The following is a 20,992-nucleotide window of genomic DNA, read 5'->3' on the forward strand; positions in this document are numbered from 1 at the left end:
GGCCTAGCTTTGTGGCCAACACCAAGGTGATGGCAAATAATACATCAATGTTGCCTAATTGAGGAGGAAAATGTCTGATCCAGGATACTCCGCAGGTGTGTTAAAATAGGGATGGTATTCTTTTTGGTTCCTTGCTTACTTAAATTAAGGTATTTATTAAGACATTAAATTTCAGTTTCACCGAGGTTGAAAAAGAGCTCACTGGTTTTCTTGCACAGATTAAAGGAATATTGAAAAAAAAAAAATCATTTCTGGGAGGTTGCTGTCACCATCTCACAGCCTGCAAAATGAAGCACCCAGTTGCTCTTATTGTGTGGAATAATTATGGCTTTTCTGTTAAAGTTTATTAATCTATCACTGCTGTATAGTGCTATAATCTAATATAATTATTCTTCCTTCGTACAGATCGCTTTCAGCTTCCTTTCTAAAATCCAATCAACTTAATTAACTAAGATACGAAGAAGATTACCACCGAAGATTCAAACAGTTAGTTAGAGTACAATAATGTCCACCAAAAATAGAAAGGAAGCAAATTCACAAAATAACATAGCAATCTGAGAAGTTGTGTGTGACGGAAATTTGTAGACAGTAGCAGTATCAAGCCCCAAATAAGGCATCAATCTCCACCTGTACTTACTGCTATATCTCAAATGCAAGTATGCATTTCCTCCCTTTCCCACCGAGTCCAGCTATCACATAGCAGAAATTACTGCTGAAGAGGCCCTGCAAAAAGCAGCAGGAAGAGGAAGTGAGAGCTATTAATATATGCAGAGCAGATTTGGCCACAAACTATGTTATACAGTTTGAGGTTACAATAACCCTGCCTAGAACAGGAGTAGGAAGAACGGTCGGCAAGGTTTCCTAGAGTTAAAAACTATGCTTAGCATTTGCAGCCATCTCTTGCTTTCTGCCAAATAATGTTGCTTTGTAATTGCTCTACAGATCACTATACAAACACTACCTTGCATGGAATATGGAGGCAACTGTGGTCGATACGGTCATATCTTAGTTATATTGGAAGTTACTGCACTAAAACAGGAATTGAGACTGTGGAACATAACTCATTATGACTGGAAATGGCTGCTCCTACACTTATCCCTCAACTAAGTCAAGTGATCTGCATAAAATATCAGTAAATTGCTTTTTTTAAAAAACGCATTAATATTTTTTATAAAAATGCTTAGTATTTGTGGATTATCAAGTGTTTGTCACGGCTAACCTCCAGGACAGTTTTTAAAGCAGACATGAATACCCGTAATATCCCAAATATGTTACAGAAATCCAGAAAAAAAAGGAATCAATGATGCTTTTTGCATTCTGAGAATCTTATCCCTTACATTTGTTGCCTATCAGACTGCATTAAAAGACTGCGCCAGCAATGTCACCAAATCACAAAGGCAAAATTTCAGTTAACTGGTAGAAACACCATAAAGTGTTACAAAAGGATGAGATATTTGCATAATACATTCAGTTTCTCAGTACATCTTTTTAAAAGTGCAGATTATACTGTACATAGTATGGATTTGGCCCAAAATAGAGATGATACAGGCAGAGTTCCATGTAAGTCATGATATGAAGAGCCACTACCCTTTTCCACCAAAAACAGAGTGACTGCAAACCATTCAAGTTCAAAATGAAGTTTATAAATTACCAGTAGGAGAAAAACAAGAGACTTGCAAGACTACAATTCTATATAGGATCCTCATGCTATTTCAGGAGGTCCCAGATCTTAGAATGCACTTTTGGGAAAAATATTTCTCATTAATACCGCAGACTTCACACTGTCTATTTTAGGGCTCCTTCTCTATGTGCAGAATTTGTGTGTGTGTGTGTGTGTGTGTGTGTGTGTGTGTGTGTGTGTGTAGATACACGCACACAAAAACATAGAGACGTCAAAACTTAAATGAAACCAAGTCTAAAAAAAGCAAGGGGCAAAGATAAACCTGAAAAAAGATACTAGAAATTAAAAGTATCCAGTCATAGCAGAACCTAACCAGAAATATTTCCCATCAAAACCTGTCAATTTGACCGAAGAAAGTATGCAACTCCATTGGGTAAAAATGTCATTCACTTCTCAATCCCATTTACTTTTTGCTGACAATGCTTAATTTCATCCCTCTTAGTGCAATTTCTTATAAAACCAGTTGAGAACTCCTAACACTTCCATGGACATTTTGCTCATGAAAATAAATTGAGCAGCCCCACAGACTGCATATTTCCAAGTCTGGTCATCTCTTTCCATTTATGGAAATGAAAAGGGGAGCTATAGCTGCTAATGGGTTGAAGGGAAACATATTAGGGGAATCTCTCTTTCTCTTTCAACAATGTCCTCCATGGTATTCTAGTGGGTTTCAAAGACTGGATTACGTAAAATGGAGCTAGGAGCTTTGCATAGAACAATGTGGCTCTGAAGATGGGTCTTGCAACTTTCTGCACACAGCATATTGGTAGTGTATTCCTAGAAAAGCAAATCATGGAGCAAAACAGTTTTCAAACTTCCTTTATAAACTTTGTTGCCCATCCTGTTAACTCGGTCTGGTTCTGACTCCTGGAGTGTTAATATGTTGAGAATTAGATCAATGCTCCTCCCCTTGTCTAGCCTTTGGGAGAATGAAGGCTCATGAGCAAAACAGAAAAAAACTACCCTGTAGTCCTAAAGATGTTTAATTCACAAAGTTTTAAATGGGACAGCTAGTTCTCCTGTGACAAAGTACTGGGTACTTGCCCCATCTTTTGTGTTGCAGCAAAAAAACCCAGAACTGATCTATTGACCTGAACATGTCAGGGTTGCTTGTGCAGAAGTGATATTAATGGGAAAGTGTAAGATCCGATACTACTTCAGCGGATGGGAAAGCTGTACAGAAGGAGGTCTAAAGTGTCTCTTCAAAGCTCATCTGTGCTGATATTGTTCCGCTGAAGGAAAAGCAAAAAGTGAGACAAGAAGATGAGGGTAAAGGACAAATCAAATAAGAACAGAAATCAAAGAACAGAGAGCAACTCAATCATTCTTGTCCCTCCGACCCCAAGACAGACATTCCCTCTTGTTCTTCTCTGCCTCTCATCCTCCTGCGTCTGCCTTTGCAGTCTGAAAGCAAAGTCCAAACAGCAGCCAATCCTGGGAAGGCTCTGGTCCTAAGTGAGGCAGAATCTTTAGAAACATGACCCAGCACATTGGCTGTGGCACTAGAGATTTCCCCATGATTCTGGAGGGGGGAACTGGTCCACATCTCCCATTTCGTTGTAAGTCTGATCTGCCATGGTGAAGGTCAGCTTGTATCGTAGTCTTACTTTCTCCTAGACAGAGAAAAAGATGTGTAACAATGAAGAAAAGGACTCGGGAATGATGGCTGAGATTTGCAAATGTGGGGTAAGGAGTGGAGTAGAGAAACTACCGTGTTCTCCCAAAAATAAGACCCTGACTTATATTTTTTTGAATCCTGAAATAAGCGCTTGGCCTTATTGCCATGCGTTCAAAAGCCCGATTGGGCTTATTATCAGGGGATCTCTTATTTTGGGAGAAACAGGGTAGGACTTCTGAGGAAGACAACTCTAGATCAAGAACACAGCCCCACTTATTTCCCTGAAGGAGGTAAGGTTACCTTTTGTGGATTTGCAAGCAGGAGGACCTGGGTGATTGCTGTAGGGGGCACTATCGGGTTGAATGGTGGGAGCTCTGTCCCTGAAGGTGGCTGCAGTTTCACTTTCATCACCTGTACAAATAAAAGCACATCAATGTAACTCTATGATTTAACCACTGAAGAACAAGAGTTGTCTCCATACAGCCAAATAATGGCATTACCTAATCAAAAAGGCTTGGTATCTACCCTCTGGAAGAATTGGACTGATAAATTAAACCACATCCATCAGAAGTCTGATTAATGTAATCATGAGACTTTTAGTTCTTTTAGTTCATAATTCCAATTCAAGCTTGTTTTACAGCCTTTATGAATATTACATTTCTTTTCTTTCAATGAAAAGACAATGGGAAATACGAAAGCAATTGTTTTTTAAATTCTTTAACTAGCTAAACAAAATTATTTCAAGGAACAGGCCATTGCAATCATTGCCAAGGGCAGCATGGAAGTCTATCAACATATTGATCATCCATGGGACTTGCTCCCTCCAGATCAACATGAATGTATGGAAGTGAAACTTTAACCCCAAACAAGAAAGCGGAATTATTCTACTGTAACTGGTAGTGGTTCTCCAAAGCCTCAGATTTTTAACAAATGTTACATTTTAAACTATTAATCAGCAATAGCTTTTCGGGTAAGAGAAAATAAGGAATGAAACCAAGTCATTGTCAGGGTCCCAAGTAACACCCCCAATGAAAGAAGACTCCGAGGCTAGAAGTTCCTCAAAGTTCCATTTTATTAGAGATGTCATATTGGCACGTCTGGGGAAACCTGAATCTGAAAGCTTCCAGGTTTTTCCCACCCAAAAGAAAGTCCAAATCCCTGCCCCTGCCCCCACATGTCTATCACATGGTCCAATCAATGCACCGTCCCAACTGGAGATGCTTCCCAGTCACACCACTCCAGGTGCAGGGCAGGATGTCCTTGACTCTCAGAGAAAAGAATGTCATTATGGCTAGATATCTCTCTAACTCCATACAATCCCTCCTCCCAGTTTCCCACAGCACTAAATATGGCAGCCCTGAAGATCCAAAGTAAAAGATGGCTTCCAGGACTGACAGTCATGCATTTCACTAGTAAGTTATGACTTCTCCTTAACTCAGTTGGAAAATAATCAGCAGAAATTATAGGCAAAGTAAGTACTAGATAGATAAGTGCTTACTTAGGCTAAGTAATTTGAGGATGGATGGTGAACAATTAAAATACAATATATCACAGAAGTGAGTACACCCCCTCACATTTTGTAAATATTTAAGTATATCTTTTCATGTGACAAAACTGAAGAAATGACACTTGGCTACAATGTAAAGTAGTGAGTATACAGCTTGCATAACAATGTAAATGTGCTGTCCCCTCAAAATAACACACTGTTATTACAGTTATATAAGCTGTATACTCACTACTTTACATTCTAGCCAAGTGTCATTTCTTCAGTGTTGTCACATGAAAAGATATACTTAATTATTTACAAAATGTGAGGGGGTGTACTCACTTCTGTGATATACTATAGGTGTACATGAAATTTTCATTTCCATAAAAATATTACCTTGGGGACAGCAGACTGAAAGATGATGTTCCTAATGGGCAGAGGGGCTGTGCTTAGCATTGAGATGACCACCACTAGTACATCAGGTCGGTCAGGCAGAGAGTCCTTGGCAAAGTGGAAGAGGACACGGAAACCATGCTGGTCATACACAGTCACTGGGAGGATGCTGCCTAGAATAAGTACCACCAGGAGAGGCATAAAACATAAGACTAGAATGGCCAACCCCTACCTCCCACAAATTCTACCTCTCTTAGCTTGGTTGTCCTTTATGTTTCAACTAGTGGGAACCCCACATTTTAACTTTCCTCAACCTCTTTCCTTTGTCTTTGAAAAGCCAGCTTGAGGCAATGGAGGTATCTCGTAAATGTAAATCAAGAAGAATTCTTTGCCCAAACCACAAACTTTTTTCCAAGTTTTCCAACTTCCATTAATGTCTGACACAAGGAAACAGAGCGATATTGTGAGGTGATCATTCTTTACTGTTGTCTGTCTATTTACAAGAATCTCATCAAACTGATATTATTTTGGGAACAGAAATTTAAAGGTTGTCAGGAATTCTAAGGGGGGGGGGATTTCCTGGCCTCCATTGCTTCCCCCCCTTTCAAGGACTCCAAGCTCACCAGTTTTTCCACTTCTTCCCCTCACCCCCTCAAAGCTGGCGATTCCACCACAATAAATGAGCTAAGCCAGATGCTTTGGGATAAGACCATTCTCCAAAACTTTGCTCAAACTCACTTGGCTTGATAGATTCCAGAGGCACAGTGACATTCGTCAGTGAGAATTCCAAGGGCTGTGTGGAAGCTGGGAGACCTGCTGGAAGGCTTGCACTTCCAGAAAGAGTCGGCGACCCTTGAGGGGCCAAAACAGGGGCTGTTTTTTCCAAGGGCAGGGTGACAGAAGGGTTTGAAGAGAGATTTGGGAAGACGGACGCAGTGCTATTGGTGCTCAGAGATGGGCTGGAAGTGCTTTTGTTTTGGAGATCACGCAAAGTTAATCGAGGCGGTGGCTGTTTCTCCCTGCAAAGTGTGAAAAGAGAGTGAGAGTTTCAAGAGAAGGGCCAAGAACAGGTTTTCCCTCAGCAGACGCTATTTCCTTTTCAGAAACACCCTCTGCCCTTCTCCCCTTTGCCTCCTACCATCTGACTTGAAGAGACTCTGGGGGAAGAGACTGCTGTAACAGAGTTTTGCCTAGCAGATCCAGGTCATCCATACCACTAGTGGCAGCAGGAGATGCAGGCTGTCCAGCTTCAGCTTTCCCAATTGGAGCCGGTAGTCCTGAAGGGACTCCGACTTCTGGGCTCTCAGATGACTTTTTAAAAAAAAAGAAGAAGAAAATTTGATACAGCTCCCCACAAAAGCACAGCCAAACTGAATAGCTTAAATACAATCCTTAGATCAGGGGTGTCAAACTGAAGACCTGGGGGATGGATTCGGCCCACGGGGTACTTCGATCTGGCCTGCGGGGCCACCCTGGAAACAGCAAAGGACCACCCTGCGGTGCTTCTGCCAGCGAAAATGGGCTCCTGAGTTCCGTTTTTGGCTGCCACAGCGTCCTGCAACCCTCCGCCAGTGAAAACGGAGCTCGGGAGGGCTGCACTGTTTTCCACAGAGTGCTCGGGCCCACAAGCACCCCCAACACAAGTGACATTGAGCTGGTCACTCCCACCCTGGCCACACCCCTCCCCCAAGGTCAAACACAACCCTGATGCGGCCCTCAATAAAATCAAGTTTGACACCCCTGCCTTAAATAAAGAAGAGTATATTACATGCAATACAAAGCACAGAAAAACCCCTTTCTTTCACACACATTGATAGCAATTTCAAATAACTGCAGTTCTCCCAGATACGATTAGAAAAGTCTACCATTTTCTGCACAGGAGATCAGATTTGTGCAGAATCTACAAGGTCTACACAATTCAAGGGATGACGTGGATTTAATTACTTATTTGTGGTCATCTCTATTCTGTGTGCCTTTTCATTAAGCTTCCTAACATAATTTTTGTCTGAAAAAGGGGAGGCTCAAGTGGGCTGGTCTTCGGATATCCCTTTCAAGAAAGTAAGGTCTCCCTTGTTTTACAGAAAGATAGCTGGGGGGAAAAAAGAGAACAAGAGGCCTGATTCACACTTTGGTTGCGACTGTTTTTCTGAAATAAGATTCTGATTTTCTTCTCAAATCAAGATCTAACAATCTCAAATTAAAGCAGATCCAGAAAACTAAGCAACTCATATTGAGAGGATTTCCTTCATAAAAATTACTTCTGCACACAACCTTGCTCACATACCTATGCTATAGAAACATTTCAACATGCAAGGGCACCTTTATAGACCTAAACAGTCAACTAAAATAATCTCCAGTTAGATTTCCACTGGATAATCTGGATACATTTTGATTGAAGCTTTTTTAAGAGTACAATATGGTAGATTAGCTTGAATAGAATAGAATTCTTTATTGGCCAAGTGTGATTGGACACACAAGAAATTTGTCTTTGGAGCATATGCTTTCAGTGTACATAATAGAAAAAAAAATACATTCATCAAGAATCATAAGATACAACACTTAGTGATAGTCATAGGTTACTACTAAGCAATCAAATCATACTAAGAAACAAATAAAACAATATAAATCATAGAGATACATTGTATAATATAATATAAATAATATAATATAAATTATATTCATATAATATAAAATATAATTTTTAAATAAAAATATAAAAATTTATAAAATATAAAAATAATATAATATAAATATTACAATATAAATCTTAGAGAAGAATCTGTTGTCACAGCTTTATTATTCCACTGACTTCTAGTTCCAAAGTTGTAGGCTTTATCAACCAATGATGTCCTTTCTGCTTTCTGATAACCAAGACCCTTACCTGGAAACTGTTCCACCCACTGTTGTCTGAGCCTTGAGCTGAAGAAGTTGCTTGATCAGTAAGCCCTAGATAGGGGATCAGAAAGAACAGATATGAGAAAGGAGATCCACTTAATTTAAAAGTGAGGAGCCAAACTACAGTAGTATTATTCTGCAATCCAGTAACTCAGTATAATATGGAAAACACATTAAAACATCTAAAATGATTAAAACAGTAAATTAACTAATAGTCATAAAACGCCCCCAATACACAATAACTTCAATTAATTATGGTTTTAGCATATTGCCCCCAACAATCTGGGTCTTCATTTTACCAACCTCGGAAGGATGAAAGTCTGAGTCAACCTTGAGCCAGTGAGGATCAAAGTCTTGGCAGTCAGCAGAATTAGACTGCAATACTGCATTCTAACCATTGTGCCACTACAGCTCTTACTATAAAAAGGATGTTCCAAACAAGAAAGAATAAGGTTTAATAATATAGCAATCCTGCAAGATCACAGCCATTAAGCAAGGCTTTAAGTAATTTTGGGTATGTTTTAAGTCCATATATTATTGTACGAATGAGCTTAAATCCTTTCCAAATTGCCAATTCTTGATTTAGAGGAATTCATAATTAACTCATCTTGCAAATGCAGAATTTATTCACAAATTGTATGTGGATCTCATAGCTTAAGAGTGGGCTCTAAAGCACTGTGAAGTGGCATGTAAGTCTAAGTGCTGTTGCTATTATAGAAGAAAAACTACGCTCAGAGCAAACAACAATAAAGATCTGCTCAACATTTGACAAACAACAATAATCCTGCAAGACCTATTTCCACAGAACACAGAATTTTCTTTAAGCAAAAGAAGAGATTAAGAAATGAGTTAAATTCTTCTCAAATTTCATTTTTAAAAAGTGGCCATCTGGCCCTAATTCTGCTCAAACACCACTTTTAGAACGGTCACCTTCTGTCCTGCAGAACCATGGATTTACCTAGTGACATGAGCTCATCATCCAATAGAGAGACTGAGCTGCTTTGCTCTGGCACAGTTGCTGAGCTACTGCCTGAGAAAGTTGGTACGGCTGGGTAGGCAGGTGGCATGTCCAGTCCTGACAGATCCAGAAGTGCAGAAGTGCTGCCTAAACAAAGAAACAAAGTCTATACCAAGAAGAACAGAATAGCAACAAACACAGCTCTTAGCAATCACTGCCTTGTCAATCAAGAGATTGCTCTGCGAAAATCCTTACCCTACCTCAACTCCCCTCAGCCTTCATTCCCCAATTACTGTTTTATTTTTTTCAGTCCTAGAGATGGACTAAATGAGAGTGAGCTAGTCACATAAGATCACTTTTTGAATCCTAAAGTTGGATATCATATTCAGATTCCTATTTTAGGCAAGACTCTGAGCCCTCTCCTCCTAGGTCAGCAGCTTATTATCCAGACTCCTTACCTCGGAGAGAACCTGCCGTTGTTTCACCATTGATCTCCTCCCCTTTTACAATCTGCTTGTACAAATTGATCACTTGTGTTAAGTTGTCATTAGCTTGCAAAATTTCAGCTGCAACAAGACCAACAGGATAGAAATGAAGGCTCAGAGGGTAAATCAAATGTTCCACAATAGAGATAAAGCCTAGCATTAACTTTTCTACAATCGAAAATACAAATGTTTTAAGCCTACATTGTTAGTAGGTTTAAAACCTTCAGCTGAAAGTCACATTGACATTTAGTTGTTACTCATAATATACTAACATAATGCAACAAGCCCAGGGGTGAAATCCAGCAGGTTCTGGAGAACCGATAGCGGAAATTTTGAGTAGTTCAGAGAACCAGCAAATACTACCTCTGGCTGGCCCCCGAGTGGGGTGGGAATGGAGATTTTGCAATATCCTTCTGCCCAGGAGTGGGGTGGGAATGGGGATTTTGCAGTATCCTTTCCCTGCCACGCCATGCCCACCAAGCCACGCCCATACAACCGGTAGTAAAAAAAATTGAATTTCACCACTGAACAAATATATACATTGATAAGCAATTTTGCTTCCATTCAATTATCTAACCTGGTTAGAACAACACAGACACAAAGATGCTCACCAAGGGATGACAACAGAGATGTCAGAAGTGAAAGGTCACAAGGTCTACAAGGTAACTTTGGGTGCACTTTTAATCCAGAAACTCGTGTTTAGAGTAATTTATAATGAAATGTGAAGAAGTCTATTGATATTTTAGGGTTTACTTGAAATTATTCTAATGTGTAACTGAATATTTGCTCAAAGATAACTTACCCAGTGCTTCATCATTGTCCTCTGTGTCACTAGCAAGCCTGAAAAGCATGGGCCTCATGCGTTCACAGCGCTGATACAGCTCCTATAATGACGAATATTAAAGTTCAGCATAATTAAGTGCACTCTTAGGCATAAAAATACATAGTCAAGTAAGTGGGGTGGTTTTATTTTACTGATTATATCTGTGTGAACCTATATGAAATTATAAAATTGATTCATTTGAAAAGGAGCAAAAGGGAAAAAAGTAGAAAAGAAAGACAACGTGGGAAGCCTCCCTCAGAAGCACTCCAGAACATGAATCCTTCAGTCCTAATTACAGGAACAATGTGGCTCAGGACAACAGATTTCTTGGATCTGAATGACCTTGAAGCAACAGATCTAAATAGAGTGGCCTCTTTTCATCCATGCTCATCCATTTGCAATTAAATGTGCAGTCAGAGGTGAGTGTTTTTATGCCTAAATATAAGTCAAGGTTATGAGGAGCATGCCTGAGTGAGGTGCTTGTCCCAATTCCAGTTTGGTAATTCCTCATTTTATTCATGGATTCGCAACTTCTGAAAGGAGCAGCCAGTGTTTGCTCTATAAGTGATTGTTTCAGTAAGACAAAAAGTTATAATTTCTTTTACTGAGCTATTTCTGAAACATTAACACCTTTCCAATCATTAATTGACATCACTTACTAAATTTTAGGTTTAAAGGCTAAATTCAATAGTTGGGTGCACATAACGCATTGAATTATAGCTTAAGTATGCTTTTTGAAATAAGGCAGGAATTCAGGGATTCAGTCAGTGCATGGCCAAATCAAGCCAAGTATCACAATGGGTTAGTCATCCCACATGTGAGTCCAGATACTGCTTTGTTTATTGTGGCTAATTTTTGGAACCAAAAAGCAAAAAGCATGTTCTGCCCCCTTCTGGAGGATTGTCAGATTAATCTTCTAATTGGTTTCTGATTCTATCAGTCTTTCCCCTCCAACTCTGGAGTATTAGACTTCTCAACATCATGACCAGTCTAGAAACTCTAGGAAAGGGTGTTACAAAGTATTATACATGACAGGCAAAAAAAACATGCTAATAAAGTTTAGCATATCTTTGATGCAACAGATAAACAGACTTAAGGCAGTTTAAAGATTAACACGTATCAACATATACATTTTCTGTAGACTAAAGTCCATGTCAGCAGATGTATGGAAATTTCTGATGAAGTAGGCTGTAGTGCACAAAACATTATGCCAAAATGTAATATGGTGTAATGTGATTTGGAACCTATGATATGGAACCTGTTCAACTTAACAGTAAATGAAGTGGAAGTATTATAAACAATTTAGATAATAATATTTAAAAATAAAAGTAAATTTGCTGAATGTGTATATTCGCTAAATATATACAATTATTAGCACAGTCACTCACCAATGTTTGCAAATCTTAGTTGTATTCAGGTGACTGATTTACTCATTTACAATGCGGCTTAAGCAACAGACACAGAAATGTAAAGCAGGCATTGGCTGAATGAAAAAATAATCAGGCAGCTGAGCCTCAAGGAAAATTGGGGAGATACTTAGAAGATCAATCTTTGTGAGCATCTTTGTTACACTAAATTGTGTAACCAAGGATTTGCAATGATGCCTTGTAAGGACATATTGGACTAACAATTTTAGATTCTTCATGCAAACATAAATGGGACATTTGCCGCTTATGATGTAAGAACTCCGCATGTATTCATAGTTAAGAATCTCAAATCCTCCATTAGGACTTGTTGCAAAACAAAATGCAAAATGTGGATTATCTCCTCACTTTCATGAGATCTTCGCTGCTCTCTGTCATCTCTCCATTGCTATAGTTAGTCACCATGTCAGTCAGCAGTTTCACATTGTTATTTACTTCTTCAATGGCATGCACTCGCTTGGAAATCTTCTCCATTCGCTTTTGGTCCTGGAAGAAGAGAAGGTTTACCACCTCTTCCTACTCTTTAGAAGATTAGAAAATGTAAAACATGGCAATCCTATTATTGTAATGACTTTGAAGACAGCCTCAGCTGATGCTATCCCAGTATTATTCTATCGAGATCACTGAACGCTAGGATACCGCAGCTAAGTATCGTAAGCAACCCCCGACATTAAAATATGCCACAGAAAGCTTTTATAGCTCACCGGACATGTATTTCAAGACCATATTTTATTTCCTCTACCTTCCATGTGCACAGGAAAAATCCCTGTGAAATAAGTTGTGGTGAGGAAAAGCCCTAGCATGAAAACTTCAAAGACAAGATTATCAAACAATGCCAATTGATAAATATATGGAGGTGGAAGCAAAGCTTGCCTCTTGAACCATCTCTTTGATGAGTTTATTGGCGGCTCGGAGATCTTCGGGATGGGAACTTTTGAGCAGGCGGGCCAGCATCTGCAAAGACACAGAGATCAGAAAAAATAAGTGTCTGTGAAAAGCTTACAATAGAAGGGTATCTGAAAAAATAGATATGAGATATAGAGCAGGATAATTTAAGAGCGTTACTTTCCACATAATGTTATCCTTTTAAATCAATCAGACCTTTAGAAATCTCAGCCTTATATACTTTTATAAGAGACCTAAAACAGTCCAGAAAGTACTATAATAATCAACAATAGAGTAAGGATAAATTTAATACTTTCTGGTTTCTCTGTAGAGCAGGCTAGCATAAACTGTGAGGTACTAAGACAATTTCATCTTTTAACCCAGACCAGGGCAATCTGGTCACTCTAGCTGTCTGATTACAAATCTACCAGCCCCCCCCGCCCCCCCCAAAAGCCCAAAACAAAAATGATGAGAACTGAGGAGCAAAAAATAGAGGTTTAAAGGTTGCCTCATCCAATCCTAGTCCTATCCAAACTTATTAAAACTTGCTGGTGCCTGTTCACTGCAACCCTTAAATAGTTTACTTTCCACCGAAAACCTTTTCAGGTGATGCGGTACCTTGAAAAGCTAAGTGTTTCAAACCTTAGAAAAAGCAAAGCAATTACTGTAAAGTATCTAGCCAATGAATTATTTTTTACCTTGGATTTCTCTTCATCGTCAAAGATCGCATTCTTTGGTCTAGGAGGAGGTAGAGCGAAAGGTGCATCATCTGGCAACTTGGGGTCACATTTTACAATCCCTGGAAAAAATTAATACATTGTGGGAATGGAATGGCTATAATATGACTTACTTTTAGAAATGAATTTGACAAAGTACCTCAGAATATTCTGGTTAGCAAGTTAATAAATAATCAAGAGTTCTCACAGCAAGCCTAATTGACCAGATTCAAATTATTATATATTGGTAAATACCGGACTCACTTGAGAAATGTATAATGCTGCGAAGGTTGAATGCTGCAAGGTACATATATTTATATTTTCATTTCAATACTTGCTGTGCAAACTATACACACTGCTTAAAAGTTAAAAATATACAGACACAACAGCCGTAATAAAAATTTAACCTAACTATAGTGCTAATTAATTGCATCTTTAAGAATCAAATAGCTACTTTGATGACTATTACTGGCAGAAAGAGGGATGCACATCTCCTATTATTACTTCTACCTAACATTGTAACTAAGATACGAAGCAAAAGTTAACCTGTTTTAACCATATTGAACCATCCTCCGTATCGTTTCTTAATTTGTATGCATGATTTTGCAAACAGATGAGTTAGAGCTGAAAAAATGCCCAGTTCTTTATCTACCCCTTCATTATTTCTGTAGCTCAAAATATAAAACCCCAAGGTATTAATCCAAGTTCGGAAGGAATGTCCACATTCTTGTACAATGATGTGAAAACCTCTGAGCATTGAAAAGTATATCCCACCTTGTTTTTTTAACATCTGATATGCTTCTGTAATTTTCACTTCCTCGGGCAGACCCAACGTCCAGCTATACATCAATTCTAAGATTTTTGATTTCACTTTTTCTGGAGTTCTGTTTCCTAGATACTGAGGAAGAAACAAATCACAACTCATATTTAACATGAAGGGGTTAAAGAAAAACACAAGAGATTGCTTCCAGGGTGTTCTGTACCAAGCATGAGATGAAGCATCATGTGTTCGGTTCTATACTGAAGATTAAGACAAATCCAACTGTTGCAATCCTGACAATATCAGACATTAATAAAATAAACTACCATCAGCAATTCTTCACTTTTCATTTACACTGTACTAGCACAGGACTGGAAAGAAAATGACTCAAAATACAGGGTTTTCTTAATGAAGCCAATAATATTACTTTTTATTCAACATGTTGAAATATGAAATTGCTCTCTGTCACTTCTACTTGTTACACTTCGAACCTGGCCCACTTGTAATGTTAGTTTAGTTTAGTTTACTTTATTGATTAGCCCTTGGACCATAGAGTAATGAGCACTCACCTTTGGTGACACAACCTTGATGAGCTCATTAAGGAATCTAAACTTGCCAACTTCATCATGAAAGCGCTTGCCACAGTTTTTCATACAGGCTTCTAGCACCTGCAAAATAGAGCAGGAAGTGATCCTAAAAGTCCACATGCCAGGATTCCCCATTCTCTTCATAATGCAATGAAATCGGGGGGATGGGGATGAGGACCGAGAAGAATGTTATTTTAAAAAAGTATGCCCTCTGGAGCAGTGGTGAAATCCAAACCGCTTTGCTACCGGTTTGCTGCCCGTGCATGCACACTGCACACCAAACGTGCACTACATGTGCATGCACACTGTGCACCAAAAGGAGGCTTGGGAAGGTTAAGTAGAAGCGGGGGGGGGGGGCGATCAGCTGTGGTGTGCCATTTAGCTTCGCTAGAATGCAGGGTTTCCTGCTTTCTAGCAAAGCTAAACCCCACTGCACAGCTGATCGTCGGAAATATCGGTTAGGAGGAACCTGTAGCTTTTTAAACTGCTGGTTCAACCGAACCAGTAGCTTTTTTTACTACCGGTTTGCCCGAACCGGTAGTTTTTATCACTATCGGTTTGCCCGAACCGGAGCAAACCGGTAGCATTTCACCCCTGCTCTGAAGCTTTCATACTTTTTTTCTCTCTACTGATAAACCACAAAAACAATATAAACCAGTCTTCGTCAATAGTGCCTCCTAGAGAGTGGACTATAATTTCTAGAAGTTTTCCTACATCTGGAAAGCTCCATGTTGGGAAGATAATAAAAAAAGTCTATTCTATATTTTATATTTTCTATAAAATATAAGTTAAATATGATATAAATGCCAGGAAAAAAGTGTCAGTTGCTCCCAGAAACTCAGAGATCTCTCATTTCTCATTTTGTGGCAGGCACAGATGATAAGGAATCATTGGAAACACCGAGGTGAGAGCAAAGCAGGAGTGTCCTTATTAGACACCTGATCCAAAATCTCAAATGTCAGTAGACTTGTAGTCAGATGAGAATTTCCTCTTTCCCAAGTGATTAGATACAGATAGTATTTACTCTTGCTAGAAATAGATTGCATGTAGTCATACAGAGAGGTTATGGTCACAATTTGTGAGAATGGGAATAGCAGCTTGCAGCAGGATCTTTTCCGTTACCTTAGAATTAATTCATTAGGCATCAGATAGGATTAGCTTTTAGAGTTCATGTATTATCACCACTGCTGTGATTATTGTTCTCTATGTGTAGACCAATTGTTTCACATGAATGGGGAATATATTTATTAATTTACTATATTGCCATGAGCAAAAGTTTGCATACTTTAAAAGTTGAAAACCAAGTCATACACAAGAATGTTATAACAATCTAAAGTAACCTAAGACTGCATGAGAATAAAATCAAAGTAAAACAGAACCAGTGCAAGAATCCAGAGAAGTATTTTAAAGCTAAAAATTTTAAAAGCGTAGGAAATGCAATTTTCACTGGAAATGGAAGAGACCATAAAAGGGTGTCAGATGGTCTTTTCTAGAAAGGGCAATGATTCAGCTGACAGCCCAATGCTGAAAAGATCCTTTCAATTAAGCCATAATAATAAAAATAGTTAGTCAAGGCAAATTGTGGCTCCAAATAAATAACCAAACAGAACTGCAGTTTTGTTGAAACCCAAAAACAGTGAAGCTATGGTCTCACTTCTGAAATACTTGGCATCCCATGAAAAGAAGAATGTCTGTATCTGTCAAAGGTATGGCACTTGAAATCAGAGTGCAGAGTGGGATGGGAGAGATAATCATCATCCTGACATTTCACATTTAGTCCTGATTATATCGCTACTCTTCTTCCAACATATTCTAATATAACCCCAAGACTGCTTAAGTTGTACCAGCTCTCATTCAAGTAGTTCCCAAGAAGCTTTGTTTCCTTCCAATTTGTAGTAAATCAAGCAGATTATAGTTCATTGGCATCTTACCGTGAGAGCCTGCATGGCTTCCCATTCTTGTGGAGACTGGATCTTGTGGGCTAGGAGCCGGGTTGCTAGGGGTGGGCTATGAGTGAGACATAGAAACAGTGAGTGGAGTCACAGAAACAGTTAATGAAGTAGTAAACTGGATCTCGCTAATCCCCATTTTATTTTAATCTTTATACATTCATAACATACAAGCTGCCATTCACTGGAATAAGAGCTGTCAATCCAGAGGCTATTCTTTTCAAGTCACCTTCAGATCATCTTGAGGCTGACACATTTTGTGAAATGGAGCAGATGTCTTGGCGAGATGCTGCCTATTGCTATACGAGTCTGAAACTCCACTTTTCCCTGATGTAATCTTCACATTTTTTTACTTTCTATTAGCTGGCTTCAAAAAATCTCAAAGGTTCTTAAACTCTGCAAATACTTTGTACCCTTTTTTAAAGGTATTATACTTCCTTTGCAGCAAACATTATGAATAAGGCAATTTAGTAAATTGCTAACTGATACTAAGAGACTAATTGAAGTTGACTTCTAAGAGATAATCACTTTTGTAGTCAAAATTTGATTATGACCATTCCCTAAAAATATCTCCTAGTTTTTAATATCTTAGTGAAATCTCCAAGTATTCCAGAAAACCTGTGCTGCCCTATCAATAAAGAGGGTATATAAGCACCATTTTGAAAATTTCTTTTAAAATCCTGTTAAATGATGATCCTTTTCAAAAGTCATCAATTTAAACCAACCATATCCTTTATGCAATTTTACATCATTCTATCTACTAATTGTAGAGTGTTTTAGGTGTCTGATTTATATATACACCAATCTAAAGTCTTAACTAATTGCTTTTACTATTTTTTCTATCTTTCCAGAACTCTCACTTTTCATACATAGGATATTTCAGTATTGGCATTTAACTACTACATTATAAACATGCTCTAGTAAGTTCTTGTTCTTGCTATGTCCCTATGACAATATTTTCAAACTGTCCTTAGCCTATGAGTAAGACAGGCTTACGTTGCATTTAACTGTCCTAACTTTAAAGTAGCATTTTCCCCCTTAAGTCAGCAGCAATCCACAGCAATGGCCAAGTGAGTAAAACCTGTTGTGATTTACTATTTTGTCAGATAATACCCAGGAGGTAGGGAGAGCTTGGCATCCATTGGCTACTTCAGGCTTCTGGAAGCCTGCGACTTCCCTTAGAATATAAGGAATTCTCCATTGCTATTCTTATATATTTTTTCCTTCCAAGTAAAGATGTTATACCTATCAAAACCCAGAGTAGCTCAGCATGTACCCTAAGATGGTAAACTGGCTCTCTCAAAAAAACTACACGGAGTTAGTTTGGAGTCATGTGGCACTGAAGTAAAATCAAATCAAAAATAAAAATCCTGCAATTCTAAATAAGCACTAAAGCCGGTGCCAAAGGAAGCTTGCTAGATAGTTCACTGGCAGAATTGGTGAGCTGCCTAGTAAATGGGAAAAGCTATTTTGCCATATACGCAGATGGGATCCACTGTGGATATTTGCTTCAGATCTATAGAATGGTAGAGATGGGTACAGTGCAGGTAGTCCCAGAGTTACGCCCATAATTGAGCCCAAAATTTGTTGCTGAGACATTTGTTAAATGAGTTTTCTCCCATTTTACGAACTTGCTTGCCACAGTTATTAAGTGAATCAATGCAGATGTTAATAACATGGTTGTTAAATGAATCTGGCTTCCCCATTAATTTTGCTTGTCTGAAGGTCGCAAAAGGTGATCACAGGACCCTGGGACACTGCAACTGTCATAAATATGAGTCAATTGCCAAGCATCTGAATTTCAATCATGTGACCATTGGGGATGCTGCAACAGCTGTAAGTGTGAAAAATGGTCATAAGTCACTTTTTTCAGTGCTGTTCTAAGTTTGAACGGTCACTAAATGAACTGTTGTACGTCAAGGACTACCTGTAATGCAAAAGAGGCTATCTGCTTTGCTGGACAGCATCCCAACCTCACAAATCAGCTGCTGGTGGATTTATCCAGCCGCATATGATCAGGACTGCATGGCAAAATGGATTATGCAAACCCAGAATAGTGGGTTAATTTAGTAACTACAGTTAAGTAAAAAGCTTTGAACATTAGAAAAACACGAAGGGATGCAGATATAGCCATAAATTTATTTGGAGTGCTTCTTTGGAATGCTTTCTTTCGTTATTATAATGTTTTTAGCATAGATAAACCCCAGACAGTCAAATATGAGACCAGGTGTACTAACCCCTCTAATTCTTTGTTCAGCTGGTCACAAAAAGCATTGATGTTGTCCCATTCCAAGTCCTTATTTAAAGGATTTGTAGCTCTATCTGAATTGAAAGAGAGAAAAATAATGTTTTCTTTAATTTTTTTTTACTTGCAATCAGAATAATGATCAGAGACGATTTACCATTCATATTATACAAAAAGGGAAGTTCTAAAAATATTGTTGCAATGCAGGCATCAGACACAATAGGAATGACACAACAGGGAGACGCCATTGTTAGTGGTAAAGCATGTGCTTATCCAACAAAAGTCCCAGGTTTAATCGTCAATATCTTTTTTCTTGCCACAATAAGTTATCTACTTAGCAAGTGCAAGTATTACTAAATGAGTTGACAGCGCTCAACAAACTGAATGAAACATCTGGCTCAACCTAAGGTAGCTCTACAAATGGAAATTGGAACATGATGTTATAAGGGGGGGGGATCAAATTGTGCACATTATTCCCTAAGAAGATACCAAACTCAAGTCTTAATGGTCTATGCTACTGAGTAGTGTTTATTAAAAAAAAAAAAATGCAAATCAAAGTTTTCTCAACATAATCCACCCTTACAATAATGTAACCTCAAAATCAATATTGTTGTCATCTGCACTGCAGCCAAAAAACTTGCTACAGCTTCTATTCCTACAAAGCAGAGGAATTTACAACAGTCATCTCTTCTGCTCACGTCAAACTTAATTAAAAACAGAATGCTGTCAAGTCAAAAAAGAGGGGAAACAATATCACACCACGAAGAGCTACGAAAGAGGCTGCAAGACCTTCTACAAGTAGCATACAGAATCTGCTACACCTTAAAAGTTAAAACGCTGCACAAAAATCTTTGTGGGACAAAGTTCCTTTCACTAGATATAAAGGTATTTTTTAAAAAAATCACTTTGCTGATTGCAATTACTGCGAGTTCAAATCTCACCAGGCTCAAAGTTGACTCAGCCTTCCATCCTTCTGAGGTAGGTAAAATGAGGACCCGGATTGTGGGGGCAATAAGCTGACTTTGTATAAAAAGAACACCGCTTTAGGGGGGGCCAAAAGCCCTACTAAGCAGGTATATACAAAAGTATGAAGGCTATTGCTTAACGCATTGTAAGCCGCCCTGAGTCTCCGGAAAAGGGCGGCATATAAATCGAACTAATAAATAAATAAATAAATATTCAGAATTCCCCTTTTTTTAAAAAAAACAAAAAACCAATGTTATTCGGTACCAGCAATATATTTATTTACTTGTCCATATTATGTGATTAATCCAGTGACACTTTCTGGGGATTTCACTGTCTGGTTCGACTAAGCCAGGTTACAAGCTTCACTCCTGGGCACAATAACAAGACCCCCCCCCCAATAACCTTTGGCAGTGGGTGAGTGGGAAACTTAGTTTGGGCCAGACTGGGTGGGTGGGGGGGGAAAGCCTCCAGGACTAAAGGAGGGGATGGAGGGCAAGTCTCTTCCTCGCTGGGATGGCCCAGCAAAGAGGCAAAACGTGGCAACGCCTTCCTAGCAATCCGTGGACCCCCTGGGTGAAAAAGGGGAACCGCAGAGCATGTGATGGCGAGCGGGTCACGCGAAGAAGAAGAAGACGAGCCCTCTTCCAAGCAGGCCCGAAGCACCTGCCGTCGCTAGGGATAAACCCGGCCGGTCTTCCCCCAACTTACTGATCTTGGACTCCAACGTCTCTGCCTCCATCTCGGGCTCCATCGGTTCCCGCTCGGTTGCCCCGCCCCCCGCCCAGTCCAGTTCAAAGGCTCAGTATTCCTGCCAGCCTCCGGCTCCAGCAGCCCGGAGCCATAGAGAAGAAACCGTCGAGAGAGCCGTTCTGGAAACAATAGAGCTTCGGAAGTTATAGCCGGAACGCCCTCTGGGAGCGGTGCGAAACTTGCCTCCCAACTTCCTCCTCCGATATCACTGAGATGGACAGGTTTTGCCTAGAGAGTGATGACAGGGCCGAAGGGAAGTTCTACTGAGACGGGACAGCGGGTTTTCTATCTGAAGGCAGACCCTCCACGACCTCAGGGCAAAAGAAAGGAACGAGGAGAGATGTACTTAGAGAAAGAAAATTTGAGTCCAG

The 20,992-nt window shown here is 39.3% G+C and overlaps 1 protein-coding gene across 1 annotated transcript; it reads right to left on the reverse strand.

The window, feature by feature from the left end:
* Positions 1–1,621: 1,621 nt before the first annotated feature.
* Positions 1,622–20,714, reverse strand: GGA1 (golgi associated, gamma adaptin ear containing, ARF binding protein 1). Its single transcript, XM_070947043.1, has 17 exons — positions 20,580–20,714; positions 18,898–18,982; positions 16,643–16,718; positions 14,694–14,792; positions 14,139–14,262; positions 13,347–13,447; positions 12,637–12,717; positions 12,112–12,249; positions 10,319–10,400; positions 9,490–9,597; positions 9,032–9,178; positions 8,060–8,124; positions 6,317–6,489; positions 5,917–6,197; positions 5,182–5,351; positions 3,600–3,710; positions 1,622–3,294 (listed from the first exon to the last, which is right to left on the reverse strand). The coding sequence occupies exons 1-17, from the start codon at positions 20,620–20,622 to the stop codon at positions 3,184–3,186; spliced, it is 1,995 nt and encodes a 664-aa protein (XP_070803144.1). The 5' UTR covers positions 20,623–20,714; the 3' UTR covers positions 1,622–3,183.
* Positions 20,715–20,992: the final 278 nt, after the last annotated feature.

This window comes from Pituophis catenifer, unplaced genomic scaffold (genome assembly GCF_029215685.1).
Source record: "Pituophis catenifer annectens isolate HBS135680 unplaced genomic scaffold, rPitCat1.0.hap2 SCAF_7, whole genome shotgun sequence".
Taxonomy (NCBI): Eukaryota; Metazoa; Chordata; class Lepidosauria; order Squamata; family Colubridae; genus Pituophis; species Pituophis catenifer.